Source organism: Chlorocebus sabaeus, chromosome 4 (genome assembly GCF_047675955.1).
Source record: "Chlorocebus sabaeus isolate Y175 chromosome 4, mChlSab1.0.hap1, whole genome shotgun sequence".
Lineage (NCBI taxonomy): Eukaryota > Metazoa > Chordata > Mammalia > Primates > Cercopithecidae > Chlorocebus > Chlorocebus sabaeus.
In genome coordinates this window covers 15,506,910-15,528,747 of record NC_132907.1, presented here as the reverse complement: position 1 = coordinate 15,528,747, position 21,838 = coordinate 15,506,910, and the positions used below count along the sequence as shown (strand labels likewise).

The 21,838-nt window shown below is 34.3% G+C and overlaps 1 protein-coding gene across 16 annotated transcripts in view; it reads right to left on the bottom strand.

The window, feature by feature from the left end:
• Window positions 1–21,838, bottom strand: part of SSBP2 (single stranded DNA binding protein 2) — a 323,926-nt gene that overhangs the window by 78,698 nt on the left and 223,390 nt on the right. For 11 of the 16 annotated variants that reach the window (XM_037982164.2, XM_073014639.1, XM_007977074.3 and 8 more), the window contains one exon: window positions 12,184–12,273. The exons of the other annotated variants lie outside the window; for them this stretch is intronic. In XM_037982164.2, coding sequence (XP_037838092.1) covers window positions 12,184–12,273 — 90 coding nt within the window. The remainder of the gene's footprint in view (window positions 1–12,183; window positions 12,274–21,838) is intronic. 16 annotated transcript variants of the gene reach the window in all.

The following is a 21,838-nucleotide window of genomic DNA, read 5'->3' as shown; positions in this document are numbered from 1 at the left end:
AAAAAATACTCTCACATTCATTTGGTTACTTACAGACATGATGTTTTATACTTAAAGCCACTCAACTCATATCTGAACTATGTAACACGGTATTTCTATAAAAGATTTTTTTTTTTTTTTTGAGATGAAGTATTGCTTTGTTGCCCAGACTGGAGTACAGTGGCACTCACTACAACCTCCACTCCCAGGTTCAAGTGATTCTCCTGCCTCAGCCTCCCAAGCAGCTGGGACTACAGGCACCCGCCATCACGCCCAACTAATTTTTGTATTTTTAGTAGAGACAGAGTTTCACCATACTGACCAGGCTAGTCTTGAACTCTTGACTTTGTGATCCTCCCGCCTCAGCCTCCCGAAGTGCTGGACCGGAGTCTCGCTCTGTTGTCATGCTGGAGTACAGTGATGCAATCTCGGCTCACTGCAACCTCCGCCTCCAGGGTTCAAGAGATTCTCCTGCCTCAGCCTCCCAAGTAGCTGGGATTACAGGTGTGCGCCCCCATGCCCAGCTAATTTTTGTATTTTTAGTAGAGACGGAGTTTCACTATGTTGGCCAGGATAGTCTTGATCTCTTGACCTTGTGATCCGTCCACCTCAGCCTCCCAAAGTGCTGGGATTATAGGCATGAGTCACTGCACCCGGTACAGATTTTTATATTTTATAGAACTGAGAAATTATTACAGCACCAAGAAGTCTGTTTTGAAACTAGAGCTTACTAATTTGACTAATGCTGAAAGTATAAATATAAGCAAAATGAGAATTCAAATTGCACAAATTAAAGTTATTTCTGAATCCCCATTTGAAACACACATCTTGAGGCCAGTCACAGTGGCTCACGTCTGTAATCCCAGCACTTTGGGAGGCCAAGGCAGGGAGATCACCTGAGGTCAGGAGTTCGAAACCAGCCTGGCCAACATGATGAAACCCCGTCTCTAGTAAAAATACAAAAATTAGCTGGGTGTGGTGGCAGGCACCTGTAATCCCAGCTACTTGGGAGGCTGAGGCAGGAGAATTGCTTGAATCCGGGAGGCACATGTTGCACTGAGCTGAGATCGTGCCACTGCACTCCAGTCTGGATGACAGAGGGAGACTCCATCTCAAATATATATATATATAAATATATATGTAAATATATAAAAATAGATATGTAAGTATATAAAAATATATATAAATATATATTTAAATATACAATATATAAAATATGTATATATAAAATGTGTATAAATATATACATATATAAAATATATAAATATATACATAAATATATATACACACACGCATACATTTTGAAATATATGCATCTTAAATACATACACACAATAGTTGATAAAAATCCAAATGGATGTCAAAGGTATTTGTGATGTCAGAGATTATTTATAGAATACAAAAATGACATAGAGAAGGTAGTATTCACATTTGCAGGCATTCTAAGTAATTATACTTTACTCTTTTTTGATAAGCATCTTACTGTGTACAAAGGGTATTCAATTACTCTATTCTCTATTCCCTGGTGTTGTTTCTTTTCCCTTTTTTTTTTTTTTTGAGATGTTGTCTCACTCTGTTGCCTAGGCTGGAGTGCAGCGACGCGATCTCCACTCATTGCAAGCTCCGCCTCCCGGGTTCACGCCATTCTCCTGCCTCAGCCTCCCGAGTAGCTGGGACTACAGGTGCCCACCACCACACCCGGCTAATTTTTTGTATTTTTAATAGTGACAGGGTTTCACCGTGTTAGCCAGGATGGTCTCAATCTCCTGACCTCGTGATCCGTCTGCCTCAGTCTCCCAAAGTGCTGGGATTACAGGTGTAAGCCACTGCGCACAGCCCCCTAGCATTGTTTCTTATACTGAAAATGGTACGTGATTGCTTGGGAGGATGGGAATAGCAGATACTCTTTTCCCACAGTTGCCAACAGGGCTGTTTTTCTCTGTTCCTCAATTTAGTTTATAAGAGCCAACATTTCACTCCTACCAGCATTTCTCTGATCTCCCTTGACTTCTCTCTCCAGCTACTGCCTCATGCCTCACTTTCCTTTAAAGCAAAACTCCTTGAATTGGCCATACTCATTGCCTCCAATTTCTCTCTTCTCAGCTTAACCTAGATGCGCTTTTATGAGGCTTTCACCCCCAGCACTGCATTGAACAAGCCCACTAATGACTTCCTTGTTGTTAAATCCAATGGTCAACTGTGAGCCACTGACTCATCTGACCTATCAGCAGTACTGGATACAGTTGATCATTCTTCTCCTCAAAGCATTTTCCTCATTTGACTTCCAGCATACTTCCTTGCCTGGTTATCTTCCTGTATCAAGGGTTGCTTTTTTTTGGCTGGTTCCTCTTCATTTGCCTAATTTCTTAACATTCGAGTGTCCTGGGATCCATCATTGCACAGCATCTTGTTCCATCTATGCTCACTATCTTGTTGATGTCATCCAGGCTCATAGCTTCAAATATAATCCATATGCTAGTGACTCTCAGAGTTATATCTCTAGCTCAAGCCTCAAACATAAAAATCCAGCCTCTCACATCTTGTTCCCTACTCAAAACCTCTTGCATGTCTAACAGCCGTCTCAATGTTAACAAGTTCACAATCAAGCTTCTAATATTCCATCTCACACCTCCTCTTGAAGTTTTATGCACATCAGTAAACAACTCCATTTTTCCAGCTGCACAGGACAAAAGCCTTGCATTCATCCTTGACTTGTTTTTTTATCTTGCCAACACATGTCCAAACTATCATAAAAATCTGTTGGATCAAAATTGACAAATGGCATCTAATTAAACTTAAGAGCTTCTGTACAGCAGAAGAAACTATCAAAAGAGTAAACAGACAACCTATAGAATGGGAGAAACATTTGCAAACTATGCATCTGACAAAGGTCTAATATCCACCAGCATCTATTAATATACGGCATTTATACAAGATTACAAGGAAAAACAAATAGCCCCATTAAAAAGTGGGCAAAGGACATAGACACTTTTCAGAAGAAGACATACATGTGGCCAGCAAGCACATGAAAAAAAGGCTCATCACTGATCATTACAGAAATGCAAGTCAAAACCACAATGAGATACCATCTCACACCAGTCAGAATGGCTACTATTAAAATGTCAAAAAATAACAGATGCAGCTGGGCGCAGTGGCTCATGCCTGTAATCCCAGCACTTTTGGAGGCTGAGACGGGCAGATCATGAGGTCAGGAGACCTCAAGATCATCCTGGTTAACACGGTGAAACCCCATGTCTATTAAAAATACAAAAAATTAGCCAGGTGTGGTGGTGCATGTCTGTAATCCCAGCTACTCGGGAGGCTGAGGCAGGAGAATCGCTTGAACCCAGGAGGGGGAGGTTGCAGTGAGCCGAGATCACGCCAATGCACTCCAGCCGAGGTGACAGAGCGAGACTCCATCTCAAAACAAACAAATAAACAAACAAAACAAACAAACAACAAAACCATAACAAAAACCAAAGGATTTGTGGCCCCATCCTCCCTACCCCCAAGAATTCTAGTCCCCTAAGAGTTGGGTGACCCCCAAGACTCTCGTATTAGTATTCCACAGAACCCCCTTAGAGAAACTCTGGTCCTTACCCTTTGGATCTCTCATAGGCTACCTTTTATCACATTCATGTAGAACAGAAGTAGGCAAATTATGGCTCACAGGCCAAATGTTGCCCACCGCCTGTTTTTTTTTTTTGTAAGTGAAGTTTTACTAAAACACAGCCATGCTCTTTAATTTACACAATGTCTTTGGTTGCTTTTATGCTACAACCGAGTTGAGTGGTTGTGAGAAACCGTGTGACCTGCAAAGCCTACAATATTTTCTATCTGGCCTTTCACAGAAAAATTTTGTTGACCCCTGACATAGAACATAAGACAAATTGTTCCTGAACACTACCCAGTAATAAATTATTCTTTTAAAAAGCTAATGTCTTTCTAATACATGCTTAAGACAAATCTATTCCCCCTAAATAGGTAATTAATAATATATTTAATAACCTGTTCCTTATCTTTAATTCCCCAAAGAATGTGGAGCATTTTTGTTGCTGTAACCAATACTAAAATAAAACCTAAATTGTGTTATAAATAGTCTTTGCATATTTACAATTTGCTCTCTATATACATTTTTTTAAATCAAGAAACTTCAATAAAAACTACAGCACTCTGGGAAGAATTTTCAGTAATATTTTCAAAAGAAAAAGTATAATTTCAAATGATCTGAACAACAGCTAAGCTCTTATCTCAGATGTGATTTTAAACTATGATGCTTTATTGTTTCATACTAAATGTCTTGGACATCTTTGGCTTGCAGGAGTAGCATGAAAGTGAAAGGAAAACCTAATACTGGGTCTAGAATGACCAACCTACGTTTCTCCTAAATACTCGGTATGGCAAACAAATAAAAAACAAAAAATTGGGTTTCTAATAGGAAAGTGTTGCATTTGATTCTAACTGGAAAACCCAAGTAAAGACTCTGAATACCTGACACTCCCTTCTTTGCTCTCTGTCCATCCAGTTACTGCTGTAGGGTCTTCAGTTGCCTGAACTGCAATTTTTAAAAAAGCTTACTTAGTTACACAAGCTGAGCAGTTTTAATTTGTTCTAATAGTTGAGGACAGAAAAACTATTACCACAACTGCAGGACAACATTATCAAAGTCAGCAGTTGTTAGGCACCTGTATTTTTTTAGTTGCTTTTATCTTTATAACAGGGAAAGATTTGCTCTATTTTCAACATTTAGAATCTCTGTTCTTTAAAGATTCAAAATTATATTTTTAAGAAAATTAAACTTAGTTTTTATTTCTTGAGGTTTGATAAATAAGCCAACTTCCTCACTTCCACTATCTAAACCCTGGGTGTATTTAATTCTGAGAAATACTATTTCTAATGTCTGAATTTTTCGAACTATATATATTAATGCTGTTAGATATTCTAGTCTAATAAATTAATTCTACTTCAGATTTTCAGTACCCTTCTCATTCAAACTAAGAAGGATATAACAAGTAATCTTTTGGTTCATTTATCTAAGATCTGAGATGGTATCTATAACTTCCTGAGAGGGAAAGGGAGTTTCTCCTGGCTCAGAGTACTTTCTGAGACTAATTTCTGAAACAGCCATAGTGAGGAAAGATAAGAGGAAAGGCAAACCACTGGAAGTGAAGGTAATGCCAAGACTAATAACAGAAGGAAATTGAGAAGGCATGTAGATTATGTAATTATATGTATATAAATGGCTGGATTTACAAAGTCTGAATAGGAATAGCAGAGAGATGAATATAGATACTAAGGTATCTTCAAAATGCAGAATTTATTTTCAGAAATAAATTAAACATCTATCTCCCAAAAACATTTAACCAGGACTTGTAAAACCATATATTACTGGTTTTCTTTTTCACTTTCGAGTGTTATATTAAATAATTATTTTTTTCATTTTTGAATCTTTTTCTTTTAAAATATCAAAAATACTGTACAAATATTACAAAATTTGTACAAATATTGTACAAATATCAAAAATTGTCCTTGTTGCTTTATGAATGTCGTTTATATTGAGCCTTCCTAGTCAATAATACCACCATGGAGAAAAGAGGAAATTTCTTACTATTTTTTTTTCTTATTGCGTTATTACTATGTCAAAGCATTAGGTCAGCTTGCTACAGTGCAGCCTTGCTAAAAATAGAAACTCTGGAAAAAGGCCCTGAACAAGTGGAGATATCTGCAAACTACCACTAGATGGCAAGGCAGCTTTACCACTGCCAATCTTAGGCCTGCAAACAAAATGTGACTTAAAACCTGCTATCACATATTTTCTACTATATCCGAGTTTCGTTCTACTTAGATTTTAAAATATGAATGATCACCTTGGTCTGAAACTAAATTACTTGGTATCCTTTATCATTAAGATGTATTTATAATCTTATCCACGTCAAAGTCTTAAATTTACAACCCAACATCAACATATTATCAGTTTTTCAACAGTTTCAGCTAATGAAACTAAAGATCTAGTGACTAAAATATAGTAAATATAGCCAAGATAAAAATCAAAATACATGATAAAAGAGAACAAAGGTCTATACAGAGTTCAAAATTAGATATTTCAGGTATATCCCAGATTACAGACTCAAAGATATTATCCACATTAGCACCAATTAAAAGATTATGTTGTATTTTTATATAAAGGATATGAATATATTTAGTTATTAGAGTGATAAAGAAGTTATAGTTTCCTTCTTAAAAGTTTTCTTGTGATAAAGAACATAAAGTAGGAAAAAGCATTTTTACCTGCCTCAATATATTTTTGGTTAAAATAAGAAATGTTCATTGCATTAATGTTCTATAAGTTATAGTAAATTCACAAGAGAAGCTTCCTTGTTACTTACTCGTCCATAAAATTACAGAACTTTACAAGGTAACAGAGTTAATACTCTAATTTTTTAAAGAAAAGAATTAGTACTTTTGTGTTATTTAGTGCATTTTATTAGTAGTAAATTATTTTGATCATTATACACAAGTGAGAAGTAAACCCACTTGGTATAAGGAAGGCTGCTACCTATTTATATTACAGGAATCAAAGTCCTTTGCCTGTCCTTTTGTATGAATGCCATGAGAATGAATAAACAGCAGATCAATGCTTTTAATACATAACTCAAATTTCTTAGCATACTATGAAATCTTTGAATAAGACAGGGATGTAAAAGAGTACAAACTCAGTTCTGGGTGCCTACAATGGATGTGTATTCACACCATATCAAGATACTGTACTTGATTCCACAAAAACTGCCAAACTTTTAGTTAGATCAATGGCCATGTCTACTCTCTTCCCTCTGGATCCCAAGAAGCAGGACTTCCCAATTTAAGAAAGCTGCTCTAAAGTCATTCATCCATTCCATGGTGTCATTTTGAAGACTTACAGGGTTTCTTATACAAATTATTCATTTGAAAACAGACTCCAAGTAAATAACTACATGTCATACTTTAAATGGCTTTATTTTACTAACTTTATACCTCCTTTTGCATGTCTGACTAGTCCCACTGATTTTACTTAATTGGTGTCCTGCTCAGCAACAGAGGCTCTCTCATTTCAATAAAAACATCAAAGTTTAAGTATGAACAATGTCACAAATAGAAAGACACTAAAGACTGCCTTTCAGAATGGACTTATTAAGTGTATGAAGTCACATCATAATTATTTATTTTAGAGTTTAATTCATTGTATTTTTCGAATGTAGTTGTTATGGATTCACAAGTTCAGAGTTTGTGATCATTCTACTTGGTAATGAATTTAAGTTTATACGTACAGTCAAAGAGGGAGCTTGTTCTGTAACGTAAACAGGAAAAAAGGGAGTATGTTTGTCTATTTAGGAGAAATGTTTCAGTGTAGTTTTTACAGTACGATCACAAAGTAAAGAGAGCTCAGAAATACTTAGGTGGGGCTTCATTTGCAAATTATAAATTCTTCTTCTTTACTTTCACTTATTCACTAATTCTAACAGGCTAAATTCTTTTTCGGCCCAGTCCATTCAGGCTATCTCCAAATAAGCTTTGCATTTACTAAGAATGTAAGTTATAAAATATCATTATCTACAAGTCAAAGGCAATAGGAGGTAACTACCCTTCATAATTTCTAACCGCAACCAGGAGAGGCTGGAAAAACTATTTAACACCATTTTGACTAAGTCTCTTTTGAACCAGGAATTCCCTGATATCCAAGTTTGGCTCTTTGGAGAATCTGAGTCTTTATCCTAGCCAGCCTTCTGGACCTTGTCACTTGAAGGAGCCACACCCAGCTCTTTTCCAGTTGCTTCTATTCCTCTTTGCCTTGTCCTGAACTAATAATCAGGATTGTGCCTGATCTTGGGTATTAGAGTTTATGAACTGTGAACTGATACTCCATTACAGGTTCTCCAGATTTGGATCATTCTTGGAGATCAACATCTCTTTGGAATTAGATTAGAAATGGGGGTCTGAACTTGAATTATGATTGTCTGCTGCTATTTCTACTCATGGAAGGCAGCTACTCCTCACTAACGATATGTATTTTGACATTACGGCCAGAATCACACTGTAGTTCAGCAACTGCAGGAAACCAGTGGATATTTAGGACATATTTGAGTCATTTGATCCCATCATTATATGTACCAAAAGATAATAATATTATATGTCTTTTTTAAATTTTTGGTACTTTGAGTTAATACTTTAAAGAGGCATTTATAGGGAGACATTTAAATGTTGAATAGAGGAAAAAAAGTACTTGGGATTAGCTGAAATAGTTTGCCTAGGGAAACAGAAATGGCTTGTGTATCAAATTCAAACATATCTGAAACTTTTTCAATCTCCTGTCTTTCATTACTCAGATAAAAACACTAAACTTATCCAGAGATCCAAAGTAGAAATCTCAGAATCATCCTTGATTCTTCTCTTTCTCTTCTACCCCAACTTTGGTTAATGAAGGCCTACCAAACATAACTATGAACTGTTTATTCCTTTCTAATTCTACTGCCAATGATCTTGAATCAGTTCAGAAAGTCTCTTCCTTGAGCTGCTATCATAGGCAACCTACTACTAACAGGGCTGCATCTGTAATGGATTCTTCTTTTTAAATATTAGTGTTTTTGGTAGTTCAGTTGTATATTCTCTTACCCTCTCATTCTGTACTTTCTCCCCAGACAATTCATCCACCCCTGAGGATTCGAGTACCCTTAATATGATATGGCCCTGCAATTTTTATCTCTAGTTTTAGATTACCGTCCTAGACCTCAAACCTACGACAGGTCTATCAGCTTAATAGATATGTCTGATTGGAGGACTCATGGGAACCTCATCTGTACCACCTCAAACGTATTCCCCACTCTGTGGTCTGTAGCTCAGAAAATGGTACCTACATCTGCCCAGATTAGAGCCAGAAACCAGAATTATTATCCTTGAATTCCCTTATTTTGCATTATCCTGCATTTATTTCTGTCTCTCAAATCTATTTCATATCTCCCCATACTTACCACCACTATCTTAGTTAAGGCCACCATTACATTTCACTGGGAGTACTGTAAATGACTCCTAAATTCTCTCCCTATCTTCAGACTTGTTCCTCTGCAATTCTGGCTACACAATGTAGCTGGACTGATTTTTCTAAAAATGCAAATATGAACATGTTTGTCTCCTGCTTAAAATCCTCCAGTAGTTTAGTACTGCCTTTAGGATCAAGTTCAAACTCTTCTAACCTACAAGGGCCCTACCGTCCCTCTCAAGCTTCATCACCAGCTACTCTCCCTTTAGCTAATTAAGCTCCAGTTTTCCTTGGTGTCTCTCTCTCTCCTTTTCCCTCTGGATCTTTGTAAATTATTTTCCCTCTTCCTAGAAAGTTCTTCCCCTCTTTTCCTTTGCCTAACTCATAACTCATCCTTAAGTGCCAAATTGGATTTCATTTACTATTTTGACAATACTTCTTACACATCTCCCAAGATTTGGTTTGGGGGCCTTCTGATTTGTTCTTTTTTTTTTTTTTTGAGACGGAGTCTCGCTCTGTCGCCCAGGCTGGAGTGCAGTGGCCGGATCTCGGCTCACTGCAAGCTCCGCCTCCCGGGTTTACGCCATTCTCCTGCCTCAGTCTCCCGAGTAGCTGGGACTACAGACGCTCGCCACCTCGCCCGGCTATTTTTTTGTATTTTTTTACTAGAGACGGGGTTTCACCGGGTTAGCCAGGATGGTCTTGATCTCCTGACCTCGTGATCCGCCCGTCTCGGCCTCCCAAAGCGCTGGGATTACAGGCTTGAGCCACCGCGTCCGGCCCTGATTTGTTCTAAGAGAACACTACAGCCATTTTCTTTCTGTGCTGTAATGGCCTCTTCTCTCATTTATCACATTGTAGGGCTTCTTGAGGGCAGGGATTTTGTATACAACTCTCTCACAGGTGCCTACCACAGCCTGAATCTACCATTTAGTATGAATTCAGGTCATTGCCCTTCCTAAAGATCTCTGATGGCTCCTACTGAATAAAGACTCAAGTTCTTAACATGTGGCATGCTAGCGCATATCTTTCCAATTTTATGTCTTGGAACTCCTACCTACCCTCCCCCCTACCTTCTGTATGTATTACTCTGAACACCTCTGCACAGATCATTTTGATGCAGTCACACTTTTGCTTATACTATTCTGACTTTCTGAAATGTAATTCCTCTGCTTATTTTGGTGGACAATGTTTTCCATACTACTCTTATCTCCAACTCAGGTAGATTTAATGGCTGTCTCATCCAGGTCATCACAGAACTTTAAACTTTACTCTGTTAAAACACGTATTTCATTGTATTATAGTTATTTATTTTTAATAATGCCTCACGGGCTATGCCATAAGCTTCAGGAAGGTACACACTACACCTGCTCGTTTTTAGATGCCTACTACAGTGCCTGGCATACAGTAGTACTCAAATATTTATCACACTGGAAAAACTAAAAGCTAACTGTTTCAATTACCCTTACCGAGACTTTGAGACAAAAGATAGGGAAAGGGAGAACAGTTCATTCTACAAAATGTGAAAATGAAAATGTATGGATTTATACATCTTTGCTTAACCCTAGAATGAAAGAATCTGGCTTCCTCCCCAACCTGCTCCCTCTTTTAAAAGTGCCTCTTAGAGACTTTCAGTAACTCTCAAATATACATTATTCTGATTTACTCTGTTAACTCCTACCCATCTTTGGCAAGAAAAATAAGGGGATGAGGAAAAAATAAAATGAACTGGAAATATTTCATGAATAACAATCAACTACGAGACTTAAAAGATAAATTCAATGGCAAAAGTCCAGATACTTTGATTTGAATCCAAGCCCTGTAACTTTCTGACTTTGTATAAATCACTTAGCTATCAATGCCTTGGTTTCTCTATCTGTACAGTGGGAATGATGATAATACATATTTTACATCTAGGGATATTGTGAGGATTAGAGTTTATATATGTAAAGCATTTAGAATGAAGCATGGTATGTAGTTAGCAGTTAAGTGTTAGTTTTATTATCAATATCTGAAATGGTGGTGGTTTAATTAATAATCAAGAGTTACAGTCTATTCCTAGATTATAAGATAGGGCCCCCATGACAGAATGTGAGCTCTAAGAAGACTTTTCTGGACTACTTGGGTATTAATACAGAGTAGCTGAATAAATAAGCATGTTCTAAAGGACTACAGCTGGAACTCTGTTTTAATTAAGACCTTTTATTCAATTGATATACTTTGGAAAATTATTTATAATTGTATTTCTTTATTTTCACATTTATAAGTACATTGATGACCCTGCAATGATGGTGTGAATTAGCTAACAAATGATTATGAAGGACTCTGAAAATACGAAACTGAACTGACAAATTAGTTTATAAGTACCTAATGTAATTCATTAACAATACAGCACATTACCTTAGGTACTGTAATGCCTTTCAACTCTAGTTCTTAGTTCCTAAGTTCTTAATTTTCTTAAAGGGTATTATAAAATTAACTATAATTAATTTAAAAATAAATTTTGGAATTTATGCTGGTTTGAGTTAGAAAACTGTCAGATTTAAGAAGTGGATGCTGTGAAATTTTAAAAAGTTAAATACTGTATTGTACTGTATTGTCATTATAAAATTGTTATCATCATTGCTAAAATAAGTGGTCTTGTTGAAATTTAAGAATACTCACATATATTTGAAATCTGATCTTAAAATGTTATATAATATTAATAAAAATTCCAGCTTAAAAGCCCCAAAGATAATTCTCAAACATATTTTGATATAGCCTGCAGTTCTTGATAAATTAATGTTATAATTTAGTTATATTTTGAAAGTACAGCCAAATCTTAATTATCTTGTCTATGGAGATATGAATAGCTTGTATAGTTAATATCCATTTCTTTTCAGAACCTCATATTTAGTCTGTTCTCCCACAAAATATTTACCACAGTTAATTTAATGTGCTAATTTGTATTTCTCAACTCCTTTTCTTTCTTAATTAACAACAAAATGACTAAGTAAATAAATACATAATCTAACAACATATAAAACATAAGAAGAAAGGGATATAATTGATAACCAGTCTGAATATTCAAGAGTTAACTACACATTATTGTTTACCTTAAGAATTAAAATAGCCTTATCTTCCTTCATATCTTTAATAAAATCAAACAGGAGTTCCTATGCCTTAACATTCCTAGTCAGAGTTTCTCTGAGTACCTGAAAGAACCCTGGTGGTACAGGACCTACTGGCATGCCATCTCCTGGGGGAATGTTTCCTAGCACTGGACTGGGAGCTGCTGCAGCACTCTGCAAAGAATAAAGGAGAAACAAACCTATATCATTACAGAGAAGGCACAAAACCAAAGACTAATGATAATAGATTGCAGGACGGGATGCTCTTTCATGCCTGGGAACAAATACTGGTAATTTTCCCCATCCTAGAAGTAAACTGAGATACAATAGTTTAGTATATGACTGGTTTAATTAGTTGGTTTTAACAAGTCTCTTTAAACTTTGTGAAATCAAATAAATTTAATAATGGATATTTTGATGATATAGTAAATGCAAATAGTACTATGACAAAATAATAAAAGCCTTAGTAAATGCTTTAATACTTTAAGGCACAGGCATCTGAAATGGCAACATCAAAAACAAATAGGTGAATAAATAGATTAAAAGTTTGAAGATGGCGGGGTGGATTGTAGGAGTTGACAAAAATAATTCTCCTTTTTTAAGATTATGCTTTTATGTCATAAACAAGTATAATTAAATTTCCTGCCTATAGGTGGCAACACTCACATTATTCACTTTCTGATATACTGTAACTGGTAGCCATAATATATAGGGTGGTGAGGACAAAAAAGTAAATAAAGGATTGAATAGGAGAAAAAAATTAGATTTGGAGAGAATAGTCTCATACAAATTATAAAAAAAATCAAATTGAAAAATTCAAAGTCTGCTTCACTTGCAAATTATTTCATGGAATCCTGGCATTTTATAAAATAGAAGTATGAAAAACTTTGGGTTAGACTCTTTGTAATAAAATCAACATTATAGATTTAATACTTACATAGGGAAGTTATACATACAACTGTTCTACAATCATAGATTTCATCCCTCAACCTGATTAGACATATTACAAATACTAAAAACAGTCAAGAAGGGATCAGAAATATGCTGAAGATAGATCAGTTTGAATTGAACAGTTCTGCTATGAAGAGAACTCAAAGCAAAACTTGTATCTAGTGTATCTCTTGTATTATCTTCACCTATATTTCAGTGTATTCATTCATGCATTAATATTCCATTATAAGATGTAAAATCTCAGTATGTTTGTAGCACTCATTTCCCAGTATATAAATTGATAAAAAATACTAAATATGTTTATTTTATAGTACTGACAGTTGTTAAATAATTAAGGCCAATGATTTTAGTATTTCCTGAGGAAGTCTAGATTTAAATGTGATTATCTGAAATGTTGCTTACCTATGAATGTCAAAATTTTAAACTTCTGAAAAGGCATATGAATATAAAAGAAGAAATAGTATTTCTTAGATTTTAAGATGAAACATGAGTCTATTATTCTAAGAAAAAACATGCAATTTCAATTAGTGCACATTAATGGAATACCTACCATTTGTCAGTTATTGCTCTATTGAGCTTTATATAGCAACACTCATGTTTTTAAAAAATGAGAAGCAAATTGCTTTTTTTCATTTTAACTAAACTTGTGTAAAATTTTAATACAACAATGTTAGGGTAAGAAGAAAAAAATATCATCAAACACAACCTCTTTTAGTTTAAATAAATATGATTACAGCCAGATCTAGGAAGAAAGATTTGATCTGTATCTCTGTGACTGAAATTACTGTCATATAGAAATTGCTCTTCGTATGAAAAGCTAGACATAGCCTATCACTATTGTTATAATTAACTGCAGAATAGAAAATTGTTTTACAATAAAAAGACATATTAAAAAAGACAAATTTGGAAATCACACTCACCTGTACTTTCAAATGTACACTATAACACTGAGCATGTGTACAAAGTGACAAAACAGAATTTACTGAGTTACTAAAACTTTTTAGTGTAGTTCAGAGATATAATTTCTCCCTCAATTCCAGTTGCCTAAGACGTACATAAAACACGTTTTCTTCTCTATTCAAAGGAATAGGCATTTGTATTCATTTGTAGCTGAACTAAAATTCAACAGGTAATCGATGCTGCTGAAGAAACATGTAAAATTCACAGTTAAATATTTGACTGATTGCTTATTTATTTTTTTCTTTTTTGGCAGGCTACATTGTTTAAAGGTATATCATGTGCTAGGTTGGTAGGGTTTTCTTCAAAGTTCTTAATTATATATGTTTCCTGGGTATTCTTCTTGCTATTATGTAAAAGCAAAATAAAATAAATCATTTGGATGAAGATTTAAGCAAGTTAAACCTTTAAAATGGCTTCTGAATTTTCATTTTATGCCTTTAAACATATTTAATAAATTCAATAAGAATACGGAATTTATTCTCTCTTCTTACATGCAGTCAAGGATTTTTAAGTTTTGTAATATAGTAGTTAATGTAACAGGAAAAAAAATCTTTGCCCTCATAAAGTCAGCATTCTAGTGAGGGAAGAAAGACAATGAGTAAAACAAACCAAATATATTTATCCACGATCTAAGAAGAAAAAAGGATGGGGAATAGAGAATTCCCAGTAAAATAGGCAAGGATTGTAATTTTAAATAGGATAGTCAAGCAATCAACAAATCAAACAAATGAATGAATCCAGTTACAGTGACTACTAACTGATTTCCCTTCCTACATTTCAAGATGTACCACATTTTTACAGTTTGCACCTATTCCTTCACAGCGGCACAATAATTTTGTGGAAGTTCCTCTTTCTTAATATTCATACTTTAGGCACAACAATAGAAGTGTCTTGAAAACAAGGATTTTTATAGCTAGATGATTCATCGTATACAACATGATGAGTTATCCGATGTGATAGCAACTTCTAGCCTTGACCTAAGGACACAAAGTGAAGTATGCTGAATGCCGGTAATTATTCAGTATACCCAGTACAAAGCACTAGTCCACAGCATTTTGGCCCAAACTTCACTTTTTGGACCACATTTTTTAGCTAAATTATCCATTTACTCTGCTGGGATTTATTGGCAAAAGATAATTCCCTCTTTACTGTATTATGTGGACTCAGCTTAGGGTACCATTTGGTTGGTACACTTTGTTGATCATTAACATGTGCTGATAATAAACACTATAGAGGTACACTAAATGGTGCTCTTAGCATTGTAAAAGAGTATATTTCTCAAACTGCCTAAGTTGCTAATTTATATACAGTAGCAAATAAATAATGCATGCTTTGAAATTGTAAGGTAAATAAGAAGTTTTTGGAATTAGAAATTTATTTAGATGGGAGAAGTACCACATTTCTTGGGTTATATTGCTGAAATTTCTGAGACTTCTTTCAAGTTTACTTCCAACTCATGAGTCAAATTTGTGCGTGATCCCCAGAAAGTTGTTGTTGGGCCTGAATCACAAAGCATGTATTATTACTCTAAGATGCTGTGACAAAATCACAAAAGGAGAGCAAACAGTTTAATTATAGTTAAGAACTACTAGAAAGCATTAGTTTCACTGAATTTATTGGAGTTCCCATTGGAGTAGCATAGAAAATCCTTTACTACATAATATATCCATGACTACTTAGGATTGAGTTTTCATTATAGCTCTCTCTTAAAAGAGAAAAACATACAAATAATATGGATTTACAATATTTCCTCTAACTAAACTGAATATATAAGACTTCAGTGCAGATATAACAATATTATCATTAAAAGTGTTTTGTTTCTTCTAACAGATCAATTTGCATGCTTTTATCATGCACTGCCAGATAATGTATTTTCTAACTGCTCTTGAAGCATTTACTTAGCCATCTGTCCTAAATTTCAAGTTTGTTTTTTTTTTTGAGTGACAACTTTTTTATTGCTTTTTCATTTTCCCAAATCACAAATATAATTTTACTGACTTTTTGTAAATCCAATATTTTAAATTTGGTGTTCTCATATCAACTAAAGTATGGAACAATTATTTGTTTTCTTATTGTTTTCTCAAGGAAATATTAAAATGAACTTACAGAGTTATGAAAGTTCATATCTTTCTTCATGTTTCTATGTAGTTACATTTTGTTCAGTTTGTGTGATCATCTTCTTCTCTGGAACTTTTGGCACTTACATCATTCTACCCTCTAAGAAGGCATAGGTCAATATGTTTATGTTATTTATTTCATCATTTCCCATTTTCCTGTTTCTCTGAAATGCTATTATATGACTGATTTTTAAAAATATTTTATTCTAATTCCCTATTTTCTGAATTTCAAGAACAGAGAAATATACTCTTATTTTATATTTTTCTCCTGTTAAATAAAAACTTGAAATAAAAGTTAAAAACCTTCTTCTTTTAAATTTAGTTATTATCACTGTTGGTTTCTGGTAGGGAAAAAAGTTGTATATACTCTGTATGAAAGTTTCAAAGCAACAGGCATTAAATACAAATTTGTTTAAAAATAAAATTAGGATGCAATTTATTACTAAACACAATTAGCATTTATCAAGATTCTACACATTGAATAACAATTTATTTACTAAGAATGCTAGAGAACTGTTTGCCTAATTATACAGTGAAGAATCAAGATAGTCTATATTTGGTAAAATAGGAAAAATAATTTTATGTGTATGAAAAGCATTTTAAGTACATGAAGATAATAATATATTATTATTCATATATATGAAGATAATAATATATTATTATTCATATATATGAAGATAATAATAGAGGAATTAAAATAGTGCTATGATTATTAGAAACTGGAAAGGGGATTAAAGGGAGGGGTGAGTAGGAAGAGGTTGAGCAGGGGATTACAGATTTTCCTTATTTAGCCATCTGTAATGTTTTTAAGCTGCTATGGTACGAATGTGTCCCCTCCAAAATTCAGGTGTTGCCAGTGTGATAGTATTATGAGGCGGGCCCTTTAGGAGGTGAGTAGATCTTGTGGGTTCCTCCCTTGTGAATGATATTAGGTGTCCTTATAAAAGGGCTTGCTTGATGGAAGGAGTTCATTGTAGCTTTCCCTCTGCCACGTGAGGATGCTGCAAGAAAGCCCTCACCAGACCCAGATGCTGGTGCCTTAATCTTGGACTTCCCTGCCTCCAGAACTATGAGAAATAAGTTTATGTTCTTTATAGACTACCCAGTCTCGGGTATTCTGTTAGAGCAGCACAGAATGAACTAAGACATAAGCCATCGGTAGGTACTTTTTGAGAAACATTTAAAATAATGATAGTAGGTATCTTATGTTGGCAACTTTAGTGTAAAGCACAGTAAAATATTTTGGCTATTGGTTGAGGACATATTATTTATCATACTAAAAAATCATCATTTGCCTAGTACTATAAAAAACAATTTTCAAAGAAATCAGGAATAAGAAAAGATGCTTTTTGCCTTTTCATTTTTTGAGTAGTAGTATTTAGTGTTTCTTTTGGGAAGCAGGAGATAAGTAATCATATATTGATAGTTTTCTTAAATCATCATTGTATTTCTGAGATAAGTCATGCTTGATCATCATGCATGATGCATTTAATAGGCTACTGAATTATATTTCGTACCATTTTATGTAGGAGTTTTACATCTCTATTCTCAATGAGACGGGTCTAGAATGTCCTTTGATGTACTATATTTTTCAAGCTTGAGCATCAGGATTATTCTACCTTTTCAAAAGGAATTGATGGCAAATTATTTTTTATAATGCTTTGAAGAAGTTTATATAATATGGTATGTATTTACTTATTGAAAGTTAAAAGACACAGCAGTAAAGCAGTAAAACTGCCTAAGACAAAGGCAATTTTTGAAAGAATTATTATCTTTTTATATTTTCTACCTCTCTTTCCTTCAATTTGGTTCATTTACATTTTCTCAGAACACTTCATTTCATTGAAATATTTAGTTTTATCCATCTATACACTACTTTTACATAATTTATAAAAGTCCTCTGTAGCAGGTGTGAGAGACACTGCTAAGTAGACCACAAAAGTATGTTTTTCCTTTCTTCTACCAGTCAGGCACATGGCATCCCAGCTGTATTACATTTCTCAGTCCCCTGTGTTCTCACCAAATACCAGGTTCTTACTGACGGAATATAAGCAGAAGAGACACATGTCACTTCTAGAACTTTGGTCGTAAGATCTTGTTTGTAATGCTCCCTCCTTTCCTTCTCCTCCTATTGTCTGGAACACAAATGTTTCAGAGATCTAATTTCTGTCACGCAGACCAAAAAAAAGGGATGCCTTATACAATGGCAGAGCACCCGTTAGTTTCAATCTCTGGGTGACTTCGTGGAGCAGAGTCTGCCCACCTACCCTGGACTGTCTTTTTGAATTGTAGGCCCCCAGAGATGATTATTTATTTTCTCCCTCCTAAACTGAATTAGCATTCTCATCATCTTTGCCAGGAATTGGTCTATTAATTTACTTTTTTTCTGTTTCATTAACATGTTTACTTCTCTTTAACAAATTATTTGCATTCTCCTGCCTTTTTAACGTTTTATTATTTATTTTCAAACATCTTAATTAAATTAGTAGCTATTTTCCTCCTTTTTTTTTTTTTTTTTTTTGAGATGGAGTCTCACTCTGCTGCCCAGGCTGGAGTGCAGTGGTGCTGTCTTGGCTCACTGCAACTTCTGCCTCTCAGGTTCAAGTAATTCTCCTGTCTCAGCCTCCCAATTAGCTGGGACTACAGGTACCTGCCACCACACCAGCTATTTTTTGTATTTTTAGTAAAGACAGGGTTTCACCATGTTGGCCAGGCTGGTCTCGAACTCCTGACCTCAAGTGATCCACCCACCTTAGCATCCCAAAGTGCTGGGATTATAGGCGTGAGCCACCACGCTGCTCTATTTTCCCCTTTTTAAAATCCAAAGAAAATAAAACTACAAATTTGGCTCTGGATCTACCCTGGGTTGCATCTGCAAAGTTTGACATTGGTGTTCACAATCTTTTTCTTAAGCCATTTAATGATTATAATTTATTTGCCAAACAGTTATTGAATGCAACTAGCAATGGATATTACCGTAATTCAATGATTTACGAAAAAAATGAGAACACCAATATCAAATTTGCAGATGTAATAAAAGATGCACTTTAATTCACAAATAGTTGGAGGTTTTATTTTTTAATTTGTTTTTTTCTAGTTTTCCAGTTGTGGCCAGGTAAGATATATTATGCAATTTTTGTATTTAGAAAGGTATTGAACAATTTTTGTGGTCTAATCAATGATTGTTATAATTTCCCATGGATACTTAGTAAATATCCTTATTCTCTGTCTACATTTTTATCTATTGGCTTAATATCTTCATATTGCCTCTAATTTTTGTCCCTTGCTCTTTCAAATATATATACAATGCCCACATTGTTGTCTGTCCATTTCTCCTTGTGCTTCTACCAATGTTTGCCTTACATATTTTAATTCTGTGTTCATTAGCACAATGTTTATCTTTACTGTGGATTCTATCCTTTATTAAAAGTCACTTTCTTTTTCATGTTTAGTAATCACTGCCTTGAATCTATTTTGTCCAAAATTAATATTGCAAGATCAGCTTTCCTTTCGTGTTTGCATAATAAATCACCTCCTATCCATTTATTTTTAAACTTTATGGCTATATTTTATTTAACTGTTTTACTTGTTAGTAGAAAAGTTTCTAAAATGCATCTAATGAGATGTCCTTTAAAATTAGGAAAAAAAACTTTCCTTATCCTAAACTTTAAAGGTATTAAAGTTAAGACAAACAATATTGTATGCCTTTCCCTATGAAAAACAAATAAGCTAGCTTATTATTCCTATTCTACATCTCCCTGTTCCGCTTCCCAATCCTTATCATAAACATCTGGTGTTTTAGGCATACATTTTAGTTTTTATCATCTCTTCTTCATTAATAATTTTTAACTTTTACCTTCAGTTTTGTAACCATACTCTTAGCATCCAAAATAATAACTTCAATTTTATCTAATTTTTTAATAACATAACTTCACTATGCTTGAGTTTTAATTTTTATACATTTCTTAATGGGACAGAGAGTATATGGATGTTGCTTTCCAAATCCTTATATGCAGGCAAGTGTCGCTGACGACTCTCATCAACACTACAGTTAACTAGTGTTGTCTAGTCCTTAGTGGTACAGAGAAGTCTGATACCATCTTGATTTTCGTTCCTTGGGATATAATCTGTTTTTATCTTCTAAAGATTTGAAGGACATTTTCTTGATACTTTTAATTCTCAAATATTTCAATTCTGTATCTAGGTATTGGTCTCTTTAAATTTCTTGCCTGGAATAAGGTGAACCTTTCCAGTGTTCATACTTAGTTTCCTTTTTGTTGTAATGTTGGAAAGTTGGGGGAAAATCTTTTTAGTTAATAGGTGTAAAGCAAAGATCTGGTAAACCTCAGAAGGGTCATCTTTCGCAAATGTTATTAACAACTAGATAAACAGTTGCAATGTTATTGATGACTGGGGAAATATGCTTAAGAATCTTGCCAGAAGGATTTTTACAGGTTATTGGTATCATGGGAAACTAGTACACTTGTAGAAATCACATTACATATATATATATATATAAAATGTGTGATAAAATATTAATAAATTTGACTAAGTGACCCTTCCCTTCTGATACTATCCAAATATAAATTCTGAACTATGAGAAAAACAGTATACATAAAATATGTTCTGTGATATATTTACAGTAAGAAATATTCAAAGTAACCCCAAAATTCATATAGCGCTTAAATTGCAGTACATCTAAATTATGGAACATGATTCAACCATTACAAATAATGGTTACAAATGGCATTATTTGAGAAATGTGGGAACCCGTTGGTGATACAATGCCGTGGGAAGCACACCAAATACAGAATTGAGTGTAACATGATTTTAATTATGCAAATGATAAAAGGTAATATATAACAGAGTGAATATATAGTATTAGCTTAGAGTAATGTACCTGATTTTTTAAATACAATTTTAATAAACTTTCTGGAATGTCTTATTTCTAACATAAATGAAATTGTTTACTCACACACACCCACAAACCCAGTTTTGTCAATAGCTAGAAAATATGACCACATATTAACTTTACTTCAAATAAACCTAATCCCTAAAATTTAAGGTTAAATAAAATGCCAATATTTATAACTTTAAAATAACTCATTTCAATAAAGTAAGATTTGAAGCATTTTAATTTTCGGACTATGAAGAACAAGTTTTTCTATTTTGGAAAGTTAGGTACTAGAAATAACCTAGAAATCATTTACATTATTCCTGGGCATTTGTTTGCACAGGGACACAAGTTTATTTTTAGCACCACATACTCTACCCTGGGCCACCTCACTTAGTCACCCACTCACAGTCTGGAGAACCAGCATCATTGACTGTGCTACTTTTTTTGGTCTGTTTTTAAATCACAAAAATATTTTACATGTTATTTTCACAAAGTATCCACAGAATAGTATTCAATCCCTTAGGCTTCCGAAAGAGCAAGAGAGACCCAGAAATAACATCAAAAACAAAATCAAATAAACAAAACCAAAATATTCCACGAAGAAGTAGATCCTGGGCATCTAAAAATCATGTAAAGGGCCAAAGATTTCGTGACCTAAATATTATAGCTGATATTTGCCACGCAGAAGAAAAAAAGAGTGCTCTGATTGGCTGATGATTTCTACAAAATGCAAACTTTTCATATGGAAGCCATGAAGCATGGGAAGTCTGACAGATAACAGATGCAACCACTCTTGCCAAATAAATGTTTTAAT